This window comes from Scyliorhinus torazame, chromosome 9 (genome assembly GCF_047496885.1).
Source record: "Scyliorhinus torazame isolate Kashiwa2021f chromosome 9, sScyTor2.1, whole genome shotgun sequence".
Classification (NCBI taxonomy): domain Eukaryota; kingdom Metazoa; phylum Chordata; class Chondrichthyes; order Carcharhiniformes; family Scyliorhinidae; genus Scyliorhinus; species Scyliorhinus torazame.
The window spans coordinates 265,379,862-265,404,747 of NC_092715.1; the positions used below are offsets into that span (position 1 = coordinate 265,379,862).

The 24,886-nt window shown below is 52.8% G+C and overlaps 1 protein-coding gene across 1 annotated transcript in view; it reads right to left on the reverse strand.

Annotated features, from left to right (window-relative positions):
* Positions 1-24,886, reverse strand: part of fam189a2 (family with sequence similarity 189 member A2) — a 114,379-nt gene that overhangs the window by 47,793 nt on the left and 41,700 nt on the right. The window contains 2 exon segments of the mRNA XM_072517400.1: positions 3,647-3,676; positions 3,678-3,758. Of these exon segments, the coding sequence (XP_072373501.1) occupies positions 3,647-3,676; positions 3,678-3,758 (111 nt within the window).

Here is a 24,886-nt window from a genome sequence, read left to right on the forward strand (position 1 = left end):
CCCCCATAGCCTCCCCCTCCCCCATAGCCTCACTCCCCCCTCCCCCATAGCCTCCCCTCCACCATAGCCTCACTCCCCCCCTCCCCCATAGCCTTCCCCCCTCCCCCATAGCCTCCCCCTCCCCCATAGCCTCCCCCCTCCCCCATAGCCTCCCCCTCCACCATAGCCTCACTCCCCCCTCCCCCATAGCCTTCCCCCCCTCCCCCATAGCCTCCCCCTCCCCCATAGCTTCACTCCCCCATAGCCTCAATCCCCCCCATGGCCTCACTCCCCCCCATAGCTCACTCCCCCCTCCCCATAGCCTCCCCCTCCACCATAGCCTCACTCCCCCCTTCCCCCATAGCCTTCCCCCCTCCCCCATAGCCTCCCCCTCCCCCATAGCCTCCCCCCTCCCCCATAGCTTCACTCCCCATAGCCTCAATCCCCCCTCCCCATAGCCTCCCCCATACCTCTGCCCCTCCTACAGAGCCTCCCTGCCTCCCCCAGAGCCTCATTCTACCCCCCATAGCCTCACTCCCCCCCCATGGCCTCACTCCCCCTCTCCCCCCATAGCCTCACTCCCCCCTCCCTCATGGCCTCACTTCCCCCCCCACGGCCTCACTCCCCCCCCATGGCCTCACTCCCCTCCCCCACGGCCTCACTCCCCCCCCATGGCCTCACTCTCCCCCCCCACGGCCTCACTCCCCCCTCCCCCATAGCCTCACTCCCCCCCCCATGGCCTCACTCCCCCCCCCCATAGCCTCACTCCCCCCTCCCCCATAGCCTCACTCCCCCCCCATAGCCTCACTCCCCCCCTCCCCCATAGCCTCACTCCCCCCCCCCCATAGCCTCACTCCCCCCCCCATAGCCTCACTCCCCCCATGGCCTCACTCCCCCCCCATAGCCTCACTCCGCCCCCAATAGCCTCACTCCCCCCATGGCCTCACTCTCCCCATGCCTCACTCCCCCCCCATAGCCTCACTCCCCCCCATGGCCTCACTCCCCCCCCCCATAGCCTCACTCCCCCCCCACGGCCTCACTCCCCCCCTCCCCCACGGCCTCACTCCCCCCCCATAGCCTCACTCCCCCCTCCCCCATAGCCTCACTCCCCCCCCATGGCCCTCACTCCCCCCCCCATAGCCTCACTCCCCCCCTCCCCATAGCCTCACTCCCCCCCCATAGCCTCACTCCCCCCTCCCCCATAGCCTCACTCCCCCCCCCATAGCCTCACTCCCCCCCATGGCCTCACTCCCCCCCCATAGCCTCACTCCCCCCCATGCCTCACTCCCCCCCATAGCCTCACTCCCCCCCCATGGCCTCACTCCCCTCTCCCCCATAGCCTCCCTCTCCCCCATAGCCTCCCCTCCCCATGGCCTCACTCCCCCCCCCATAGCCTCACTCCCCCCCTCCCCCATAGCCTCACTCCCCCCCCCATAGCCTCACTCCCCCCCTCCCCCATAGCCTCACTCCCCCCCCATAGCCTCACTCCCCCCCATGGCTCACTCCCCCCCCATAGCCTCACTCCCCCCCATGGCCTCACTCCCCCCCCATAGCCTCACTCCCCCCCCATGGCCTCACTCCCCTCTCCCCCATAGCCTCCCTCTCCCCCATAGCCTCCCCCTCCCCCATGGCCTCACTCCCCCCCCCATAGCCTCACTCCCCCCCCATAGCCTCACTCCCCCCCCATGGCCTCACTCCCCTCTCCCCCATAGCCTCCCTCTCCCCCATAGCCTCACCTCTCCCCCATAGCCTCCCCCTCCCCCCATAGCCTCACTCCCCCCCCCATAGCCTCACTCTCCCCCCCATAGCCTCACTCCCCCCCCCCCACAGCCTCACTCCCCCCCTCCCCCATGGCCTCCACTTCCTCCCCCCCCATGGCCTCACTCCCCTCTCCCCCATAGCCTCACTCCCCCCCATAGCCTCACTCCCTCCTCCCCCATGGCCTCCCACCCCCCTCCCCATAGCCTCCATCCCTCCCCCATAGCATCCCTCCCCCATCCCCCATAGCCTCCCTCCCCATAGCCTCACTCCCCCCATAGCCTCACTCCCCCTCCCTATAGGCTTCACTCCCTCCTCCCCCAAAGACTCACTCCCCCCCCCCCCCATAGCCTCACTCTCTCCCCCCCCCTAACCTCCCCCCTCTCCCTCCTTCCCCCATGGCCTCATTCCCTCTCCCCCTCCCTCCCCATAGCCTCACTCCCCCCCCCATAGCCTCACTCCCCCCCCCATAGCATCACTCCCCCCCCATAACCTCCCCCCCTCTCCCTCCCTCCCCCATGGCCTCACTCCGCCCTACCTCTGCAGCCTCTGTGATGTCTGCGCTCCTCCAGGTCTGATTTGTTGCTCATCCCTGATTCTAATCGCTCTGCCATTGGTGGCTGTGCCTTCAGCTGCCTGGGCTCTAAGCTCTGTAATTCCCTCCCTAAACCTCTTCTCATCCTCTCTCATCCTTTAAGTTGCTCCTAAACACCCACCTCTTTGACTAGGTTTCTGCTTTCATGTCTTGATCTCTCTTTTGTGGCTCAGTGTTGAATTTTACCTGTTAAAGCTCTTGTGAAATGCCTTGGGGTGTTTTGCAGCATTAAGGATGCATTTTAATGCAAGTTATTGTTTATGTCAAGTAAAACCTACAAAGCTCCTTCGCGAGGTAGAGCAAGGCTCAGGGAATAGAATTTAAACACTGGGTGTATTTTTAATTTTGTCAGAGTCAGGAAGTCTATCATATTGACTTGTGCATCAAAAAGTGTGCCGTTAAATACAGTGCACCCTCCGGCTTGATCTCTGTGATCTTATAGCCTGGATTTACAGGGCGCCCTCGTCTCATGCTCTCCCCCATCCTGGTTAAAGAGGGGAGCCACCTCGAATGGAAGACCATCTCCCCCCACTGTCACTCAACGGCCGTTTGGCCATCAGTGGACCGGAGGGGACTTCGGCCCCTCAGGGGCAGATGTTCCACCTCGGAGAACTGTCAAACCAATCGGATGGCCGGGAACTCTGTAGACCCAGCAGCGCCAGGTGGGCACAGTGGCCACTGCTGGAACTACAGGTAGACCCCAAAGGAGATCGTTGCTGGAGGCAGAAAGTCGGGGAAGAGGGAGGGGATTCCACCAGGGTGAGGTGGGCAAGTTCCATTGTGAGGGGTTTGTGGGGGGGGGGGGGCTGATTTAAGAGGCCAGGGGTGAGGGAAAAGGTGGAAGATGACCTTGGTTGAGGGGACGGGGGGGGAGGGGGGATGGGGGCAGGGGAGCTCTCCACTAAGCTTATTCAATTCAGCTTCTGGGCCTTCCAAGGTACCCTTAACATTTCAAGTCGGGGGCAGCACGGTGGTGCAGTGGGTTAGCACTGCTGCCTCGCGGCGCCGTGGTCCCCAAGTTCAGATCCCGACTCGGGTCACTGTCCGTGTGGAGTTTGCACATTCTCCCCGTGTCTGCGTGGGCCCTCGCCCCCCAAAACCCAAAGATGTGCAGGGTGGGTGGATCGGCCGCGCTAAATTGCCCCTTAACAAAAAACATTTCAAGTCATTCCAAGAGCTGGCTGCATTACCAGAGTCTATCAGCCACCCCCCTGCTCCCCCCCCCCCCACCCCACTCTCCCCCCCCCCCCCCCCCCCCCCCCTCCCCCCCCAGCCCGGCTGCCAATCAGTAAGAGACAATCCTGCCATACTCACCAGCTCACAGTCCACAATGCCAGACACCAAACTGAGCACTCTGGCATGAGAGAACGAATCCAGCCAAGTTCAGGAGGACACAGACAACGGACAGCAAGATGAACAGGTTTACCTAGAGCAAGAGAAGATACCAATCAACAAAGGGCCACCCGCCCATCAATCTGGCACAACACAACACGGGTGTCCACGTACTGCTTCGAAAGGGGCATCAGAGAGCTGCTGGCAAGAGAAAAGGGACTGGCTGGGGCTGTGTGACGATCTGTTAGAGATCTTTAAAAGTGTAGAAGGGTTTGATTGGATGGGAATAGGGAAGGTGCTTTCATCTGTGGGGAGACCTTTGAGTCATCAATTTAAAGTAGCCAACACTAAATCCAGTAGGAATTCAGGAGAAATGTATTTTCCCCGGAGAGTGGGGAGAATATGGAACTCGCTCCCACAGGGAGTGGTTGAGGTGAATAATAGTTCAGGATTCTCTTAAGGTTAATGAGCAGGTTCAGTTGGTTAGGGTTAGTCATTGGTTGTAGGAAGGCAAATGCAATTGTTAGCATTCATGTCGAGAGGGCTAGAATACAAGAGCAGGATGTACTGTTGAGGCTGTTTTAGGGTCTGATCAGACCCCATTTGGAGTATTGTGAGCAGTTTCGGGGCCCCATATCTAAGGAAGACGTGCTGGCCTTGAAAGGGTCCAGAGGAGGTTCACAAGAATGATTCCCGGAATGAAGAGCTTGTCGTATGAGGAACGGTTGAGGATTCTGGGTCTGTACTCAATGGAGTTTAGAAGGATGAGGGGGGGATCTTATTGAAACTTACAGGATACTGCGAGGCCTGGATAGAGTGGACGTGGAGAGGATGTTTCCACTTGTAGGAAAAACTGGAAGCAGAGGAGACCATCTCAGACTAAAGGGATGATGCTTTAAAACAGAGATGAGGAGAAATTTCTTCAGCCAGAGGGGGGTGAATCTGTGGAACTCTTTGCCGCAGAAGGCTGTGGAGGCCAAATCACTGAGTGTCTTTAAGGCAGCGATAGATCGGTTCTTGATTAATGAGTGATCAGGGGTTATGGGAGAAGGCAGGAGAATGGGGATGAGAAACATATGAGCCATGATTGAATGGCAGAGCAGACTCGATGGGCCGAATGGCCCAATTCTGCTCCTATGGCTGATGGTCTTATATCGATACATTCAAGTGGAAACTGAATAAACAGATGAGGGGAGAAAGGAATAGAGGGATCTGCGCATAGAGTGAGATGAAGAAGGGTCAGAGGGGATTAATGTGGCGAAGAAACACCAGCATGGACCAGCTGGGCCGAATGCCTGTCTCTGTGCTGTAAATTCAATGTACAGGTGGGAGATCATCGGGGAACCTCAATCGTTGGAACTCTGAACTCCAAAGCTCAAGAGGGACTCGGAGACCAATGGGAAGGCAGCACTGGACTATCAGTGCCAAGGTTTGAAGCAGGTGAAATGACAGCACTGGAGTTACAGTTCACCAAATCCCCAGCAGGGGCAGAGAGGCCACATTGGAACCTCTGACATCCCCACTGACCAGGATCAATCAGTCAAGTTTAAGAAAATGTTACATGCAAATATAATATTCAACAGTTCGCCATTCTCTGCCCCCGACTGGCCCAAGTCCCGACGGCGTGGATCTAACATGGTCCTGCCGGTCGGGATACTAGCGTGGTGGCTGCGGACCCAGTCCGCGGCCGCCCTGGTCGGGGGCAGGCCGATCGGAGGGCGGGGCCTTATACGGAGCCGGGACATGTTTGGGCAGGCGGTCAGTGTCGGATCACATCCAATCGGAGGGTCTATTTTCAGTACCCAGCTCTGAGTCCGCCATGGAGCACGGCCCAGCCGATGGCCCAATCACAGAGAATTCAGCCCAGAATGTTTCCTCTTGTGGAGGAATCTAGAACTTGGGATCACTGTTTAAATATAAAGGGTCACCTACTTAAGACAGAGATGAGGAGAATTTGTTTCTATAGAGGTCGTGAGTCTCTGAACGCGCTTCCTGGAGAGGCGGTGGAAGCAGAGTCTTTGAGTATTTTTAAAGCAAAGCTTGATAGATTCTAGACTAACAAGGGAGTGAAAGTGTGATGAACGGTTACTGCCTTATCACCATGTAAGGTGATGTCCCCTTTAAGACCGGGCTTGGAACCCTGGGGACTCCGCCTCTGGCTCCGCCCATCTGGGAGCCATACATAAAGGGCTGCCTCATGGTCTGTATAGCAGTCAGCTCTCGTCCATAGCTGTAGCATAGTTATTAGTCTAATAAAGCCTTCTTTACAGTTTAATCTCTAAGCATCATTATTGAGGGTACCTCAATTTATTAGGCTAAAACTAGATTCAGGATGGACGCAGGCCTAAAACCAGAGAAGCTCAATCTGGAAGCACCGAACGCCGGAGGCAAAGGAAATTTTTAAATACTGGCTGCGGTGCTTCGAGGCCTACCTGTACTTCCGCAGAGACTCCCATCCTGGGGCCACGCAAGCTGCGTCTACTCCACGCCCGGGTGAGTCACAGAATCTCCGCCACGCTCGAAAGGCGACGACTTATGATGCGGCGATTGAGTTGCTCCGCAAGCGGTTTGTCAAACCCGTCAATGAGGTGCACGCCCGGCATCTGCTCTCTACCTGCCGGCAGCGCTCGGGGGAATCACTCGACGAGTTTGTTGAAAAACTCACCGCGCTTGCCAGGGATTGTGACCATCAGGATGTGACGGGAAGTCCATATGAACCTACACATCAGGATGCTTTCGTGTCCGGAATCCGCTCGACCTACATCCGGCAGCGGCTGCTCGAAAACGGGGCAAAAGACCTCAGGAGACGCTAACGCTCGCCTCCTCGCTGGAGGTGGCCCGACATAACTTGGGTACATACCCCGCGGACTCTGCCAGCCCCCCCGGACTTCCTCAGACTCACCCGTATTACAGGCCTGCGCCACGCGGCGACCCGCTCACCATGGGGGCACACCATGCTACTTCTGCGGGCAGGGCCAGCAACCACGCCCACGCTGCCCAGCCCGCTCCGCGATCTGCAGCGACTGCGGGAAGAAAGGGCACTTTGCGAGGGTCTGCCTGGCCAGACCCAGGGGCCAGAAAACAAAGAACAGCCGGCCCGAAAATCAGGCTCTCAGGCCCACAGGCCTCGCAATGCTGCTGCGCAACCGGACCCGACACGCCCTCTTCTGACGCGTCATCAGCCTCGTGCGAATCATGGGAGCGACCATCTTGTCGGCGGCCATCTTCTCGACCCGACACGTGCGACCGACGGCGGCGGCCATTTTAAAAGTCCGACTCGGCTGACGCCTCGACTACCCGCGACTGGGTGCGATCACCCTCGATCAAACTCGGCAAAACACTGCAGAACTCCATGATGCAGGTCCAGGTCAACGGGCACGACACTGCATGCCTCTTCGACTCCGGGAGCACGGAGAGCTTTATCCACCCTGAAACGGTAAGACGCTGCTCCCTACGCAACCATCCCGCATCCCAAACCATAGCCCTCGCATCTGGGTCCACTCGGTAAAAATCACGGGGTACTGTATCGCGGATCTCTCGATCCAGGGCGCCAAATACACCCGTTTCAAAATTTTATATCCTCCCTCACTCTGTGCCCCCCTGCTGCTCGGACTGGATTTCCAGTGCAGCCACCGAAGCCTGACACTGAAGTTCGGCGGACCCTTGCCCCCCCTCATGGTGAGCTGCCTTGCGACACTGAAAGTCGCACCCACCCTCGCTATTCGCTAACCTCACTCCTGACTGTAAGCCCGTCGCCACCAGGAGCCGGCGCTACAGTGCCCAAGGATATGGCTTTTATCAAGTCAGAGGTCCAGCGTTTACTGGAGAGGGGGTCATCGAGGCTAGCAACAGCCCTTGGAGAGCGCAAGTGGTGGTAGTCCGGTCCGGGGAGAAGAAACGGATGGTCGTGGATTATAGCCAGACCATAAACCGATTCCACGCAGCTTGATGCGTACCCCCTTCCTCGCATCGCGGAAATGGTAAATCGGATCGCCCAATACGAGTCTTTTCCACGGTCGACCTCAAATCTGCCTACCACCAGCTCCCCATCCGACCAAAAGACCGCCCCGATACTGCCTTCGAAGCAGCCGGCCGGCTCTTCCACTTCCTCAGGGTCCCCTTTGGTGTCACAAATGGGGTCTCCGTCTTTCAAAGGGCGATGGACCAAATGGTGGACCAGTACGGTTTTGCGGGCTACATACCCGTACTTGGACAATGTCACCATCTGCGGCCATGATCAGCAGGACCATGACGCTAACCTCAAAAAGTTCCTCGAGACCCGCCCAAGCCCTTAACCTGACCTATAACGAGGGCAAATGCGTTTTCCACACCACCCGGCTGGCCATCCTCGGCTATGTCGTGAAAGACGGGGTCCTAGGTCCCGGCCCGACCGCATGCGCCCCCTTAAGGAACTCCCCTCTCCCCCCGCAGCCTCAAGGCCCTCAAACGGTGCTTGGGGCTTTTCTCCTATTACGCCCAGTGGGTCCCCAAGTATGCGGACAAAGCCCCGCCCACTCCTAAAGACCACCATTTTTCCCCTCTCGGCTGAGGCTCAATTGGCCTTCAACCGCATCAAGGCCGACCATCATCAAGGCCGCCATGCACGCGGTGGACGAAACCATCCCTTTCCAGGTAGAGAGCGATGCATCAGACATCGCCCTGGCTGCTACCCTCAATCAAGGAGGCAGACCAGTAGCGTTCTTCTCCCGAACCCTCACCCGCCTCCGAGGTTCGACTACTCTGCAGTCGAAAAGGAGGCACAAGCCATTGTGGAGGCTGTGCGGCGCTGGAGACACTACCTCGCCGGTAGGAGGTTTACCCTCGTCACCGACCAACGGTCGGTCGCCTATATGTTCGATAACACGCAACGGAGCAAAATAAAAAACAATAAAATTTTGAGGTGGAGGATCGAACTCTCCACCCACAACGTACGATATTAAGTATCGTCCAGGGGAGCTCAACGAGCGCCCAGATGCCCTGTCCCACGGCACATTGCGCCAACGCGCAGGAGGACCGCCTGCAAGCCATCCACAATGACCTCTGCCACCCGGGGGTTACCCGGCTCGTCCATTTCATCAAGTCCCGCAACCTACCTTACTCAACCAAGGAGGTCAAGGCCATGGTCAGGGCCTGCCAGGTCTGTGCGGAGTGCAAACCGCACTTCTATCGGCCAGACCAAGGTTCGGCTCGTGAAGGCCTCGGGCCCCTTTGAGCGACTGAGTGTGGACTTCAAGGGGCCCCTCCCCGTCCACCAACCGTTATGCCTATTTCCTCACCGTGATCGATGAGTTCTCCCGTTTCCCATTCGCCATTCCCTGCACCGACATGACCTCAGCCACGGTGATTAAGGCACTGCACAGCATCTTCACCCTGTTTGTTTCCCTGCTTATATCCACAGCGACGGGGTACATCGTTCATGAGCGATGAACTGCGTCAGTATCTGCTCAGCAAAGGCATCGCCTCGAGCAGAACGACCAGTTATAACCCACGGGGAAACGGGCAGGTGGAGAGGGAGAACGCGACCGTGTGGAAGGCTGTCCTTCTGGCCCTGCGGTCGAGAAATCTCCCAACCACCCCGCTGGCAGGAGGTCCTACCCGATGCTCTACACTCCATTAGGTCACTCCTCTGCACGGCCACGAATGAGACCCCTCACGACCGATTGTTTCTCTTCCCCAGGAGGTCTACCTCCGGGGTCTCGCTTCCACCTTGGCTGATGGCTCCGGGACCTGTACTTCTCCGGAGGCACGCGAGGAGCCATAAAACGGACCCCCTAGTTGAAAAGGTCCGACTGCTCCACGCCAATCCCAGTTACACCTACGTGGAGTACTCCGACGGCAGCAAGATACGGTTTCCCTCCGGGATCTGGGACCCGCTGGATCCTCCACCACAGACGCCCCTTCCCTGTGCCGCGCCCCTGCAGGACCCGTCGTCCCCTACAACACACCCCTTCCACCCATTGGTGAGCCCCCCCTTTACACACCCCGCCGGCGCCGGCTCCGCTACCCCCGGCCCTGCCTAGTTCCTCTGCCCCGACCCCGACTGAAGCTCCGACCGCTGTGCTCCCGGATGTGCCCTCAACCAGGACGTCCGTGCCCGCCGCACCCACCGCCCGAATTGAGGAGGTCGAGGAGGACGATCCGGCCACTGAGACGGATGGACCTATGATGGCACTTCACCCCCCGCCGGACTCCTTTTTAAACAGGGGGTGAATGTGATGAACGGTTACTGCCCTTATCATCATGTAAGGTGATGTCCCCTTTAAGACCGGGCTTGGAACCCTGGGGACTCCGCCTCTGGCTCCGCCCATCTGGGAGCCATACATAAAGGGCTGCCTCATGGTCTGTATAGCAGTCAGCTCTCGTCCATAGCTGTAGCATAGTTATTAGTCTAATAAAGCCTTCTTTACAGTTTAATCTCTAAGCATCATTATTGAGGGTACCTCAGAAAGGTTATCGGGGATAGGCAGGAATGTGGGGTTGAGGTTACAATCAGAACAGCCATGAACGGTACAGCAGACACGAGGGGTCGAGTGGCCTCCTCCTGCTCCTAATTCAGATGCTGATGTGCTGTCTGGTTGTTACCATTATAAAGGAGAGGGCTGAGGACACAGGCTTGATAAACTCACAGTTTGGTTTTCTCAGTAGGTTGCAGTTTCAAACTCTCTTACTCATTTTGGACATAAATTCTGCAGCTTTTGTGATGTGGGTGTGTTGATTGCAAGTGACAGATTGTTGGTGATTGTGGAGCCTGGATACGTGAAGCTGTCAGCAACCTCCAGCGTCACGTTATCACTGCTGGTAGATGGCGGTATGGTGACATCTTGGGCCAATGACATTTGCCTTCCAGATGCTGATGGCCAAACAAAACTCTCTGGAGGTTTAAGAGAGTCTGTCCATTTGCTGCTGAAGGCGTTTCTCAGTGTGGAACGTTAGTCCGACATCATCAGTGTGGAGCAACTCTCTGATGAGGACTTAGCATGCTATGTCTTAGATCTCAGGTGAGCAAGACTAAGCAGCTTTCTGCCAGGTTTGGAGTGTAAGTAAACACCTTCTGGAGATGACCTGAAGGTAAATGGCAGCAACAAAGAGAACAACATACCAAAGAGTGATGGTGCCTGAAAACAAACTTTAACCCACTGCGGATCTCAAAGGATTCCGATTCGGGTTGCCAACTGTGATTAAATATGTTCCTGGAGGTTTTATCACATGACGTCCCCACGCTCCCGTCATTTGTCGATCAACCCATCCATCCTTGTGACATACGACCTTCCTGTACAGTTGGAAAGCAAAAAGATACCCAATTGGATGGTGCACGACTATTAATTGAAGAGGTGGGATGTCCAACCCTCACTTGGGAAGAAGTGCCTCCTGGAGAGCTGACTGGCCGGAGGAGGTACTGCATGGAGTTGACTGGCACTAAGTTGCAGGAACAGGAGGCCCAGGTAAGTGGAGAGGGGGGGGGGGGGGGGGGGGGGGGGCGGAGCGTGAGGAGGGTGCTCAGGATCTATGGGAATAGGCAAAGGGGGAAGGAAGTCCGGAGGTTTCTAGGCCTTAAGGGGGGTGGGGGCACCCCCAATCAGAAGGGGGCTTGTGATGGAGGCGACGCCCCCCCAACTTCCTGTCTGAGGTCGAACATTCTTTATTTTCGGGTTTCCCCGCAGAGCTTCAATCTTTCCGCCAGCCAACATTTGAGGCTGGGCGGGAAATGACCCTGAAGTGGCCACTAATTGGGGCAAGGGCGGGCTCCGGGTCCAAGGCCTTGCCCGCCTCATTTTAAATTCTCTGCATAATTGCAGCAGGGCGGAAAAGATCCAAGACCAATATTGTGAATAAGGGATGAGGAGCATTGAAACAGTGATTGTATTTTAAAAACAGCATATCATTGGCTGTAAAGGGGCAATTTAGCGTGACCAATCTGCCTCCCCTGCACATCTTTGGGTTGTGGGCGTGAGACCCACGCAGACACGGGGAGAATGTGCAAACTCCACACGGACAGTGACCCGAGGCCGGGATCGAACCTGGGACCTCGGCGTCGTGATGCTGCAATGCTAACCACTGCAACACTTTATTTTATTACTGTATTGTGAGACAGAGGGCAGGTGACAATAGACGAGAGCATGCGAGGTGACAGTCTGCCTTCACAAGGCCCCCAACAGCAAAACATTAAAACAGGATCTGACCCATTGCTTCAAATGGAGTTTCATTTGAAATGATTTTTCACTGGCAATTAATTGAGGTACTTTGGTGACCCCGAGTGAATAACCTTCATGAGTCAACGAAAACACACCCTGCATTTTGAGGTTAAGGGAGTCTCATTTTAACTCCATTACCAGTAGGAGGTTCAATCATTAACCAGAGCAGCACATGTCTATGCTGAAACTCGAGGAAGCTGCTGTTCATCTCTGTTCACTAACAGTTGGTTTATCTTTTCCAGAAATATGGAAAAATTGACATTTATACAGTGGCTTTCATCACCTTAGTGCTCCTAAACCTTTGAAATACTTCTTATAAATGGGCGTTCAGGCCTGGGCAGTAGGCCTCACCACACAATTGCCGTTCGCTGCTGCACAGTGAGGGCAGCATGGTAGCGCAGTGGCTAGCGCAGTCGCTTCACAGCTCCAGGATCCCTGGTTCGATTCCCGGCTTGGGTCACTGTCTGTGCGGGGTCTGCACGTTCTCCCCGTGTCTGCGTGGGTTTCCTCCGGGTGCTCCGCTTTCCTCCCACAGTCCCAAGATGTGCAGGTTCGGAGGATTGGCCATGATAAATTGTCCTTCGGGTCCAAAAAAAGTTAGGTGGGGTTACAGGGACGGGATAGGCTTAAGTGGGGTGCTCTTTCCAAGGGCCGGTGTAGACTCGATGGGCCAAAGAATGCCCTTCTGCACTGTAAAGTCTATGATTCTATCCACTGCCTAATGTCCAGTCGCAAATTACCATGTGGGTGCAACATTTATTTTTGATGCAACTTGTTTAAGTTAACCTCTTCCCCATTCTAAACTTGGTAATTGAATCTAGGCAAAGAAAACTTCATTAGAGGTACCACTTATTGCCCAGATCAGGTCGATTCAATGAAGTGCACCGTATTGGGGTTAGACAATAATTCAGAGCATTTAATAAACAGCGGAGAATAAGTGGGTGTGGAAGGTGTACACAAACGTGTCACTTCAAAGTTAAGAGTGTGTTTTGATTATTTAGTTAGACAGTATCCTGTTCCTGGCTGTGCGATAATAACCCTTTTCTGGTTATGTGTGGTCTCCAGTACAAGAAATGCTAGAAAGGTTTCTGTATCCCGACAGAACGTGGCTGCATTCCTCACCATAAAGTTTCCATTTCATTTTTTACTGCCGTTTCACACAGGGCACCGTACTGCGTCCATCACTCAACAGCAGCTCAGCGGGTATCACTCTTATCTTTGACTCAGAAGGTCATGAGTTCAAGTAGCACTCCTGAGTCCTAAGCACTAATATTGAAGTTGATATTCCCACTACAATACTAAGGGTATCCTGCACTGCCTTCTGGATGAAACATTAAGGGTAGACTGTGGCAGAGTGGTAATGTTGCAGGACTAGAGGCCCAGGCTAATGCTCTGGGGACATAGGTTCAAGGGTTCAAATCCCACCACGCTGGTGAGATTCCAATTCAATTAATGAAATGTCAAGCTAGTCTTGGTAACGAACACTGCAAAACTATCACAGATTGTTGTTAAAAACCCACCTGCTGCACTTTAGGGTCTCCATGTGACTCCAGACCAGAGCAATGTGGCTGCTGCCCTCTGAAATGGCCGAGCAAGTCACTCCGTTCAAAGGTAATTAGGGATGGGCAGCAAATGCTGGCCAGTGACACCCACATCCCACCAAATCATTTTTCAAAAATTTAAACCCAGGACCAGGTAGATATACAAGATTTTAGGCACTGTTCAAAAGGAAGTTCGCCCTGGTGGCTTGACCAATATTCCTCCTCAACCAACATCACTGAAATACAAATTATCTGACCATTAGCTCATTGCTGCAGTTTGTGGAATCTTGCTGTGCACTAATTGGCTACTGCGTTCCCTACATTACAACCGTGACTACACTTCGGCGTGACTTAATTGGCTGTAAGGTGCCCTGGGATATCCCGAGGTCATGCACGGTGTTGCAGAGATGCCAGACGTTCCTTTGGCCTTCTGGAACAGGGGCTGGTTTAGCACAGTGGGCTAAACGGCTGACTTGTAACGCAGACCAAAGTAGGCGGCGTTTACAACGGCGTGGACACTCTGCCGCGGGATTGGAGAATGCCAGAGGCGGATGGCTTCCTCATAACCCACAACTGATGACAGAGCCTTCAACCAAATCTTTCAACATCAAACTGGCATTAATAGTGCCCTTAAAGACCAAGGTGCTTTACCGGAACAAGACTGGCGAAGATCTGACACCAAGTCACATAAGGATATATTAACGGGCAGGAGATCAAAAGCTCGGTCAAAATAGTTGGCTTTAAGAGCGACTTAGAGAGAGATGTTCAGGGAGGGAATCCCAGAGTTTAGGGCCCTCGCGGTTCAAGGCACGGCTGCGCGATTAAAATCAGGCATGTGTAAGAGGCCAGGATTGGAGCAGAGCAGAGATTGAGGGCTGCAAGGGCTTGTCAACTGCGTTAGGGAAGCAAATAAGCACAACTGCAAACAAGACAGCATGTTGAAACACCTCCATGATCACTAAGATAAATAAACAAGGGCTCAGGCTATCATTGTAACATTAGAGCCAACATTGCTCAAACCTGACCTAACATCGAACATTAGTTGGGGCGTGTGTGTGGGTGGGAGGGGGGTGGGGCTGTGTGTGTTAATGGCGACTATGAGTGATCCCTGATTCCTTTTTGTCATTTGTTTGTGTGAAGATGCGGGCTAATGTTTGGGGTTTGGTGGGAGGATGGGATCGTTGTTGTTGATATGGGGATTGACATATTTGTTACTGATTATTGTTTATTGTTGGTGGGTGCAAATTTGGGAGACAATGTGAAAAAGGAGAATAAAAAAAGAGATATTTTTTGAATTACTCAAACTTGACCAATGACATTCCAGAAATGCTATTCCCATGACTTCAGCCCAACTTGAGTAAGTGTCATTTGATCCCCTGTACTTATCTTTGTAACAAATCTTAATCTTAGTGGATAATACTTTCTTTCAAAAAATGTAACTGATATGGAATTAACTTAATAAGAATATTTACCCTTCTGTTAGGAGAGAAAACTTACAGCTTTGGCTAAGACAGGACAGTTTTCTATTTGTTTTTTATATCAAAGAGATTTACGTTGACACAAGGTTGCGGCTTAGAATCCAATGCTGTCAAGATTCTTACCAATACTTGGTTAACCTTGCCCTCCCATTGCCTACTGGGGCAGGGCACTCAATACCAGAGCTGGCTCACCCTACCACGGTCAAGTTACATTCTCGCTCGCGTCCTGACCCCAAAAACACGGCCCTGCCCCACCAGCTCTCAATCTTTATAATGAGGGCAATAGGGTTGCCAACTCTGGTTGGACATTTCCTGGAGGTTTCATCACATGGTCTCTTCTCTCCAATTGCACCCCAACCCACACCCCAGCCCTCAAACATCCATCATTAATTCTTTGCAATGTCCAGCCTCACCTTCCTGCACCCAATTGGTAGGCGGACAGATTTTCCGTTATCCAATTGGATGTTTTTCAATCGTCAGTCAAAGAGCCTTTATTCCCTCCTCCCATTTCCATTATTTTTCCAATTAATACATTTAATTGCCATTTATGAAACCCTCATTCATGCTTTCATTACCTCTGGACCAGACTATTCCAACGTTCTCCTGGTCTCCCAAACTATACCCCCTGTAAACTTGAGACGCTCCAAATCCCCCATCAAATCTCATTCACCCGTCACTCCTGTACCTGCCGACCTGCACTAACTCCCCATCGGGCAAGGTTTAGATTTTAGAATTCTCAGTCTCAGTTTCCGCTCCATGACCTCGCTCCTCCTTACCTCGTGACACTGAGACAGCGGTGCTCCTGTAATCCAGGAAATGTGTTGAGCATTCCCAAGCATTATCGCTCCAACATTGGTGGCTGTGTCTTCAGTTGCCGAGGCCCCAGGCTGTGGAATATCTGTCCTACATCTCACAGACTCTCTTGTTTGTTTCCCAGGATTTGTGGACTTTCAAGACAGCAAATCGGGCGCTACACCTGGTCCGGTTCCGCTCCTGCTAAGGGGCTAGCACCGACACCACGTGGAACACAATCGACTCTAATGAGAAACGGTGCCGGATTCATAGAATTTACAGTGCAGAAGGAGGCCATTCAGCCCATCGAGTCTGCACCGGCTCTTGGAAAGAGCACCCTACCCAAGGTCAACACCTCCACCCTATCCCCATAACCCAGTAACCCCACCCAACACTAAGGGCAATTTTGGACACTAAGGACAATTTATCATGGCCAATCCACCTAACCTGCACATCTTTGGACTGTGGGAGGAAACCTGAGCACCCGGAGGAAACCCACGCAGACACGGGGAGAACGTGCAGACTCCGCACAGACAGTGACCCAAGCCGGGAATAGAACCTGGGACCCTGGAGCTGTGAAGCAATTGTGCTAACCAATTCGCCGGTTTCACGATTGACACTCAGGAGGCTGACAAGCTGCAGCCGCACATACCCACTGTATGCCCCACACACACCATCCCAGCCAACAAGGTGGCAGCAAGGAAAGCGGGACTAAGGTTCGCGGACTCAGAGCTCGAGACCCTCTTGGACGCCGCGGAGGAGCGGAGGATGGCCCTGTACCCCGGCAGGGGAAGGAGGCTGCCCATCGTGCCTGGGCGCAGGTGGCAATGCCGGTCAGAGTCGTGGGTAACACCATCTGGATCGGCCAGCAGTGCCATAGAAAACTGCACAAGCTCGTCAGGGCAGCCAGGGTGAGTAGGCCGCACTGTGCCGCCGCCGGCAGATCCCCCACCCTGCACCACATGCTGCCGCCCATACCAGCCACCATAGCCAGGTGCCCTGGTCACTGAGGCCACCAGCTACCCACCCCCCCCCCCAACCCCCATTCCCCAGGAGAATGCCGCGCGCACACAACTGCCAGGAGCGGAAGACGACAGGAAGGGGACCACCGGACCTGCGACCCCTCACTGTGGCAGAGCAGAGAGCCCTGTGCACTGTCTGTAGTCCAGAGGAAAGGGAGGTTGCCAAGGTGGAGTTCAGCTGTGAGACCCCCGCTTAGTTGCGGTTCCCCATGCCACGTGTGTCAACCAACTACCCCCACACCACCCTCATCCCCACCCTCATCCCCAGCCTCACCCCCACACCACCCACTCCGCCCGATCGTGTTTCGCGATTTCGGTGTTGGCCAGCGGAAAATCTCGCCACCTTAGATTTCTTTGTAAAGAATTGCTCTCTTCTATGATTTGATTTGAATCACGGAGGTTTCTAAACATGTATATCAGGTGACTTTATTGTTCATTCTGTAATCAATTTAAAGGTGTGACATGATCTTTTCAAAGTATTACATGGAATTTAGAGAACAGAAACAGGCCTGACTGAGCCATGCTGGTTGTAACGCTCCACATGAGCTTCCTCCCATCCCCTTCTTCATCTCACTCGATCCGCATATCCTCCCAATCCTTTCTTCCTCAGTGTTCACCTCAGCCACCCCCTGTGGGAGCGAGTTCCACATTCTCCCCACTCTCTAACTACAGAAATTTCTCCTGAATTTCCAAATGGATTTATTCGCGATTATTTTAAATTGACGGCCTCCAGCTCTGGTCCCGTCCGCAAATGCAAACAACGCAAATGGAAAAAGAGATTCACGAGGATGCTACGGGGACTTAATGGTCTGAGTTATAAGGAGAGGCTGGATAGGCTGGGAGTTTTTTCCCTGGAGCGTAGGAGGCTTAGGGGTGATCTTAAATAGAGTCTCACTTTAATGTGCAGATTCCTGAAGTACCCGAGGTATTGGGATCTATCTCCTTCCCCAGCTGGCAGGGGCATTTAAAAATGGCGTCCGGATCTCTCGCTACACTGAGCAGTTCCAGCGAGCAGAGTTCCTCGGTGTAGAAAACGGGGCTATGTGCGGCCTTGGCAGTTCCCACTGAGGCCCCTTATTGAATGCTTGTGCCGTTGTATAGCCATGTGCGTCTTGGCACTGAGAGCGCCGGGAAACACGCGGCTAAAGACGCTCGCTATGGAACTTTGTTCCCTCTAGTGGAATCATGCCCACCATCTTGACTTGAGACTATGGGCTGGATTCTTCCGCCCCACCGCTGAAAGGATGCCACGGGCGAAAGGCGGACAATGGAGAACTCCATTGACCTCGGACGGGATTCTCTGGTCACCGGGCACACGTGGCCGGAGCATCCGGCCCTATATCATTGTACCTTTCTTGTCGCAGAGTCAAAATCCTGGAACTATGACCTCTCGTTCTAGATTGTGCCACAAGAGGAAGCAACCACTTTACACCCCAGGGACTGCAGCGGTTCAAGAAGGCAGCTCACCCCAGCCTTCTCACCGGTGATCACATCACAAGAGTCATTTGTTCACAGCAAGCTATTGTTTAGTGTGTGTGCACAATGACAAGCTCTCTCAAAAGAAAACATTAACTCCAGAAGATTAGAATGTACCATTGTGCACACGAACAGTGCCATCACCCGTCAGTCCAAAGTGGACAATTAGAAACAGCTTCCCAGCAGTCCTTTGCTTGATGAGAGGCAGTGAGTCAAACCATAACCTCATGGGTCGCGAGAAGATCCCAGAATAGATTTATATCGAAATACACCGAATACTATGGTGCAGAAATACGCCATTGGGCCCAACTGGTCTGTACTGGTCTACACGAGTCTCTCTCCCACTCCCTGTTCATCTCACCCCATCACCATAGCCTTCCTCTCCCACCCCACCCCCTACCCAGTGTGGTTATCCAGTTTCCCCATTAATGTATCTGTAGTGTTCACCTCAACAACTTCCTGCGGTTTCAAGTCCCACATTCTCACCACTTCCTGCGTAAAGGCGTTTTCAACTGAATTCCTCAATCCATCAATGTCCATCTCACATTTATGCCCTTCCCAGTTTTCACCTCCCGAAAGTGGACACATCTCCTCTGTGTCCGCCCTGCCAAACCCTCTGATAAATGTAAAGGCCTCTCTCAGGGCACCCCTTCAGCTTTCTCTTTCCGAGGGCAAAGAGCCCCCAGCCAGTTCTGTCTTTGGTGAATCGACGTAACGGGCGGAATCCAACCAAAACATTTGTGTTATTTTGGCTGGGTTTGGGAGGGGTGTTGCCCGCCGGTTTTTAGGGGGGAGATCCACACTGGTATGCACCCAAACCTAGGGTGCAATTTACCGGTTGCGTCACGCCGAATTCGGGAAGAGCGAGATGCAGCCGGTAGATCTCGGGAGGGATGGGACTCAGACTCGTATAGTTAAGTGAGCTTAGAAGCCCACTTAATTATCTCCGGGCTGGATCGAATGACCACCAGCATCTACCAGCAAGGAAAAGCATATTAAATAAAAATTTAATTTAGTTGTTAGCCAGATCTTGGTAGAAAGTTAGAGGAATGGCAGGGAAGGGAGTGCAATGTTCCTCCTGCAGGATGTTTGAGGTGAGGGATGCAGTTAGTGTCCCTGCTGATTTTACCTGCAGGAAGTGCTGCCATCTCCAGCTCCTCCAAGACCGAGTTAGGGAACTGGAGCTGGAGTTGGAAGAACTTTGGATCATTCGGGAGGCAGAAGGGGTCATAGATAGCAGCTTCAGGGAATTAGTTACACCAAAGATTGGAGATAGGTGGGTAACTGTAAGAGGGACTGGGAAAAAACAGTCAGTGCAGGGATCCCCTGCGGTCGTTCCCCTGAGAAACAAGTATACCGCTTTGGATATTTGTGGGGGGGACGACTTACCAGGGGTAAGCCATGGGGTACGGGCCTCTGGCACGGAGTCTGTCCCTGTTGCTCAGAAGGGAAGGGGGGAGAGGAGCAGAGCATTAGTAATTGGGGACTCTATAGTCAGGGGCACAGATAGGAGATTTTGTGGGAGCGTGAGAGACTCACGTTTGGTATGTTGCCTCCCAGGTGCAAGGGTACGTGATGTCTCGGATCGTGTTTTCCGGGTCCTTAGGGGGGAGGGGGAGCAGCCCCAAGTCGTGGTCCACATTGGCACCAACGACATAGGTAGGAAAGGGGACAAGGATGTCAGGCAGGCTTTCAGGGAGCTAGGATGGAAGCTCAGAACTAGAACAAACAGAGTTGTTATCTCTGGGTTGTTGCCCGTGCCACGTGATAGTGAGATGAGGAATAGGGAGAGAGAGCATTTAAACACGTGGCTACAGGGATGGTGCAGGCGGGAGGGTTTCAGATTTTTGGATAACTGGGGCTCTTTCTGGGGAAGGTGGGACCTCTACAGACAGGATGGTCTACATCTGAACCTGAGGGGCACAAATATCCTGGGGGGGAGATTTGTTAGTGCTCTTTGGGGGGGTTTAAACTAATGCAGCAGGGGCATGGGAACCTGGATTGTAGTTTTAGGGTAAGGGAGAATGAGAGTATAGAGGTCAGGAGCACAGATTTGACGTCGCAGGAGGGGGCCAGCGTTCAGGTAGGTGGTTTGAAGTGTGTCTACTTCAATGCCAGGAGTATACGAAACAAGGTAGGGGAACTGGCAGCGTGGGTTGGTACCTGGGACTTCGATGTTGTGGCCATTTCGGAGACATGGATAGAGCAGGGACAGGAATGGATGTTGCAGGTTCCGGGGTTTAGGTGTTTTAGTAAGCTCAGAGAAGGAGGCAAAAGAGGGGGAGGTGTGGCGCTGCTAGTCAAGAGCAGTATTACGGTGGCGGAGAGGATGCTAGATGGGGACTCTTCCGAGGTAGTATTGGCTGAAGTTAGAAACAGGAAAGGAGAGGTCACCCTGTTGGGAGTTTTTTATAGGCCTCCTAATAGTTCTAGGGATGTAGAGGAAAGGATGGCGAAGATGATTCTGGATATGAGCGAAAGTAACAGGGTAGTTATTATGGGAGACTTTAACTTTCCAAATATTGACTGGAAAATATATAGTTCGAGTACAATAGATGGGTCGTTTTTTGTACAGTGTGTGCAGGAGGGTTTCCTGAAACAATATGTTGACAGGCCAACAAGAGGCGAGGCCACGTTGGATTTGGTTTTGGGTAATGAACCAGGCCAGGTGTTGGATTTGGAGGTAGGAGAGCACTTTGGGGACAGTGACCACAATTCGGTGACGTTTACGTTAATGATGGAAAGGGATAAGTATACACCGCAGGGCAAGAGTTATAGCTGGGGGAAGGGCAATTATGATGCCATTAGACGTGACTTGGGGGGGGATAAGGTGGAGAAGTAGGCTGCAAGTGTTGGGCACACTGGATAAGTGGGGCTTGTTCAAGGATCAGCTACTGCGTGTTCTTGATAAGTATGTACCGGTCAGACAGGGAGGAAGGCGTCGAGCGAGGGAACCGTGGTTTACCAAGGAAGTGGAATCTCTTGTTAAGAGGAAGAAGAAGGCCTATGTGAAGATGAAGTGTGAAGTTTCGGTTGGGGCGATGGATAGTTACAAGGTAGCGAGGAAGGATCTAAAGAGAGAGCTAAGACGAGCAAGGAGGGGACATGAGAAGTATTTGGCAGGAAGGATCAAGGAAAACCCAAAAGCTTTCTATAGGTATGTCAGGAATAAGCGAATGACTAGGGAAAGAGTAGGACCAGTCAAGGACAGGGATGGGAAATTGTGTGTGGAGTCTGAAGAGATAGGCGAGATACTAAATGAATATTTTTCGTCAGTATTCACTCAGGAAAAAGATAATGTTGTGGAGGAGAATGCTGAGCCCCAGGCTAATAGAATAGATGGCATTGAGGTACGTAGGGAAGAGGTGTTGGCAATTCTGGACAGGCTGAAAATAGATAAGTCCCCGGGACCTGATGGGATTTATCATAGGATTCTATGGGAGGCCAGGGAAGAGATTGCTGGACCTTTGGCTTTGATTTTTATGTCATCATTGGCTACAGGAATAGTGCCAGAGGACTGGAGGACAGCAAATGTGGTCCCTTTGTTCAAAAAGGGGAGCAGAGACAACCCCGGCAACTATAGACCGGTGAGCCTCACGTCTGTAGTGGGTAAAGTCTTGGAGGGGATTATAAGGGACAAGATTTATAATCATCTAGATAGGAATAATATGATCAGGGATAGTCAGCATGGCTTTGTGAAGGGTAGGTCATGCCTCACAAACCTTATTGAGTTCTTTGAGAAGGTGACTGAACAGGTAGACGAGGGTAGAGCAGTTGATGTGGTGTATATGGATTTCAGCAAAGCGTTTGATAAGGTTCCCCACGGTAGGCTATTGCAAAAAATACGGAGGCTGGGGATTGAGGGTGATTTAGAGATGTGGATCAGAAATTGGCTAGCTGAAAGAAGACAGGGGGTGGTGGTTGATGGGAAATGTTCAGAATGGAGTACAGTCACAAGTGGAGTACCACAAGGATCTGTTCTGGGGCCGTTGCTGTTTGTCATTTTTATCAATGACCTAGAGGAAGGCGCAGAAGGGTGGGTGAGTAAATTTGCAGACGATACTAAAGTCGGTGGTGTTGTCAATAGTGTGGAAGGATGTAGCAGGTTACAGAGGGATATAGATAAGCTGCAGAGCTGGGCTGAGAGGTGGCAAATGGAGTTTAATGTAGAGAAGTGTGAGGTGATTCACTTTGGAAGGAATAACAGGAATGCGGAATATTTGGCTAATGGTAAAGTTCTTGAAAGTGTGGATGAGCAGAGGGATCTAGGTGTCCATGTACATAGATCCCTGAAAGTTGCCACCCAGGTTGATAGGGTTGTGAAGAAGGCCTATGGAGTGTTGGCCTTTATTGGTAGAGGGATTGAGTTCCGGAGTCGGGAGGTCATGTTGCAGCTGTACAGAACTCTGGTACGGCCGCATTTGGAGTATTGCGTACAGTTCTGGTCACCGCATTATAGGAAGGACGTGGAGGCTTTGGAGCGGGTGCAGAGGAGATTTACCAGGATGTTGCCTGGTATGGAGGGAAAATCTTATGAGGAAAGGCTGACGGACTTGAGGTTGTTTTCGTTGGAGAGAAGAAGGTTAAGAGGAGACTTAATAGAGGCATACAAAATGATCAGGGGGTTGGATAGGGTGGACAGTGAGAGCCTTCTCCCGCGGATGGATATGGCTGGCACGAGGGGACAAAACTTTAAACTGAGGGGTAATAGATATAGGACAGAGGTCAGAGGTAGGTTCTTTACGCAAAGAGTAGTGAGGCCGTGGAATGCCCTACCTGCTACAGTAGTGAACTCGCCAACATTGAGGGCATTTAAAAGTTTATTGGATAAACATATGGATGATAATGGCATAGTGTAGGTTAGATGGCTTTTGTTTCGGTGCAACATCGTGGGCCGAAGGGCCTGTACTGCGCTGTATTGTTCTATGTTCTATGTTCTATGTACCAGCCTCGCCGAGGAGATACCGGCCGCCGATTAGCACTGGCGGGGCGGCACCTTGGGGGGGGGGGGTCTCCCAGGGGATCAGAGGCCTCCGGGTGGTTGGCTGGCACCTTGGCACTGCCACCCTGACACCACCATGGTAGTGTCATGGTGCCAGGCTGTCAGTGCCAAGGTGCCCAGGTGCCAGAGGGAGAGCCAGGGGGGCCACCCTGACTGTCCCTGACTGCCCTGGGGTCTTCAATGGCCTGGGTGACACCCCCCACCCCCCTCCAGGTGCCATTTAATCGCGCCCAACATCTCAGTTCTGGCATTATTGTTCTGTAACAAATGTTTGCACTTCCTCCAGTGCTTCTGTATCCTTCTTGGAGACTACAACTGTTCAATTATTGACCAGCAACAACTTCCCGACATTGCTTCAAATTCATCAGAGGAAATAGTCCAGCGAGGAGTGTAAACCGAGTGTGTCAATGCGACAGTGCCAACATCCTGCCTATTTTACTAATCGATCACGATGATCAGGGTGCAATGTTGGAGTGGTCACAGTGCCTCCTCCTGATCTTTACCCACTTGACGCCGACAGAAACGTCTGAGGGGCAGGATGGAATCAGGCTGAAATGCGACGCCTCCCATAGTCAACCAGCCCTGTGATAACACCTTGCCTACGCTCCCACATCTGAAACGCCACCTCAACATTGATGCTGCTCCCAAGACGGGAGGGAAGAAAATTCATAAATAGAATCATGATTCGCCTCTAATATAAAAACAGAAAATACTGGATGAACTCAGCAGGTCTAGCAGCATCTGTAGGGAGAAGTAGAGGCAACATAGGCAAGTCTAGGAAAGAGGACCTTTAGAGATTATAAAGAGCTAGGATTCAAATTAAAAAACAGGTCCTCAAGGGTCATAATCTCCGGATTACTGCCCGAGCCACGTACAAATTGGCATAGGGAGGCAAGAATAAGGGCTGAAAGAGTGGTGTGGGAAAGAGGGGTTCCTTTTCATGGGACACTGGCATCAGTTTTGGGACAGGGGGGACCTATACCGTTGGGATGGTCTCCACCTGAACCAGCTGGGACCAGTGTTCTGGCGAAAAGAGCAAATAGGGTGGTCAATAGGACTTTAAACTAAAGATTGGGGGGGAAGGGAAAGTCAGGGAACCAAGAGGTGAAGTAATCAGTGGGAAGCGTAGCTACTTAGGAATACAAAAAAGCACGAAAAGACAGAACTCAGGAGAGGTTACGATAGTCCCCATCCCACAAAATATGACACAGTGTATGGAAAGGCTCAGTAATCCAAGGTCCACCACACTAAGAAAACAAAAAGGGACGGTCAATAGAGAATTAAAGGTGCTCTATTTAAATGCGCGCAGTGTACGGAACAAGGTAGATGAGCTTGTGGCCCAGATTGTGACTGGCAGGTATGATGTGGTAGGCATCACAGAGACATGGTTGCAGGGGGTTCAGGACTGGCATTTAAACATCCAGGGATTCACAACCTATCGAAAAGACAGAGAAGTGGGCAGAGGGGGCGGGGTTGCCTTGTTAATTAGGAATTAAATTAAATCAATAGCACTAAACGACATAGGGTCAGATGATGTGGAGTCTGTGTGGGTAGAGTTGAGGAACCACAAAGGCAAAAAAACCATAATGGGAGTTATGTACAGGCCTCCTAACAGTGGTCAGGACCGGGGGCACAAAATGCACCACAAAATAGAAAGTGCATGTCAGAAAGGCAAGGTCACAGTGATCATGGGGGACTTCAATATGCAGGTGGACTGGG